The 1229-nt window shown below is 48.5% G+C and overlaps 1 protein-coding gene across 1 annotated transcript; it reads right to left on the bottom strand.

The window, feature by feature from the left end:
• Positions 1-143: 143 nt before the first annotated feature.
• Positions 144-975, bottom strand: LOC106478008 (the record flags this gene model as incomplete). The annotated part of the gene is made up of 1 exon (XM_013938511.1): positions 144-975. A coding segment is annotated over exon 1 (832 nt), but the record flags the coding sequence as incomplete, so codon positions are not given.
• Positions 976-1229: the final 254 nt, after the last annotated feature.

The following is a 1229-nucleotide window of genomic DNA, read 5'->3' on the forward strand; positions in this document are numbered from 1 at the left end:
AAAGCCACATTGACTTTCAGGGAGAAGATCTCTCTCAAGATGCTGCTGCAGACGGTTCAACAACACGCGTGCCATTATTTTCCCGGTAATACATAGCAAGGAGATGCCTCGGTAATTGTCGCATGCGTGACGACTACCTTTACCTTTATAAATGCGGACGATGCTGGCATTCTTCAGTCGCTGAGGGATTTGCTCCGTGTCCCATATACTCTGGAATAGTTCAGTCAATTCCCGAATGAGAGCGTGTCCCCCGCATTTAAACACTTCCGTCGGAATACCGTCCGATCCTGGAGCTTTCCCGCTTGACGTGCGGTGGATTGCTCCTTTCACTTCCTCTTCCGTTATAGGACGCGCGAGATTCTCATTGATATCTATTTGAGGTAGGCGGTCAATGGCCTCATCGTTTATAATGGATGGTCTGTTCAGAACGCCTTCAAAGTGTTCAACCCAACTATCTAGAACCTGCTTCCGGTTTACGAGGAGACTGCCATCTGAACTCAACAGTGGGAGCAAGGTAGCACACTTGGGTCCATAAACCGTTTTCAATGATTCATAGAAGCGCTTGCTGTCATTCTGGTCGGCGTAGCTTTGGATTTCCTCAGCTTTGGCACCGTACCATGCATCTTGCATCTGTCTCAGTTCCTTTTGCACCTTTCCCTTGGCATTTGCAAAAGCTGCTTTCTTGGACTCCGAAGCAGGATCATTCTGGTAAACCATAAAGGTCTGATGCTTCTCGGTTAGCAGATCCTGGATCTTTTTGTCACTCTCGTCAAACCAATCCTGGTGCTTGCGTTTGAGTGGTCCAAGGTGCTGTGAAGCAGTAGCACGGAGAACTTCTTGGAGCTTCGTCCATCGCTCTTTGGGATCAGCATCAGCATCTGCAATGGCATTCGTGATGGTATATTCCAGTTCCTTCCAAAACGCCTCAGCAACTTCAGGAATCTTCAGCCGGGCAACATTCAATCTCCTTAACATTTTTTGACCTTGAGGTCTTCTCCGTGGCACAACTCTTACAGCCAGTCTGGAAATGATCAAACGGTGGTCAGTCCAGCATTCTGCCCCACACACGGCTTTTGTTACCCTCACGTCGCGCGCATCATTTTTTCGAGTAATGACATAGTCGATCAGGTGCCAATGTTTTGAACGCGGGTGCATCCAGGATGTCCTGTTGCGAGTGGGCAAGCGAAAGAGAGTATTCTTGATGGTCAAGTCATGGACGGTGCACGTTT

Source organism: Limulus polyphemus, unplaced genomic scaffold (genome assembly GCF_000517525.1).
Source record: "Limulus polyphemus unplaced genomic scaffold, Limulus_polyphemus-2.1.2 Scaffold283531, whole genome shotgun sequence".
NCBI classification, from domain to species: Eukaryota; Metazoa; Arthropoda; class Merostomata; order Xiphosura; family Limulidae; genus Limulus; species Limulus polyphemus.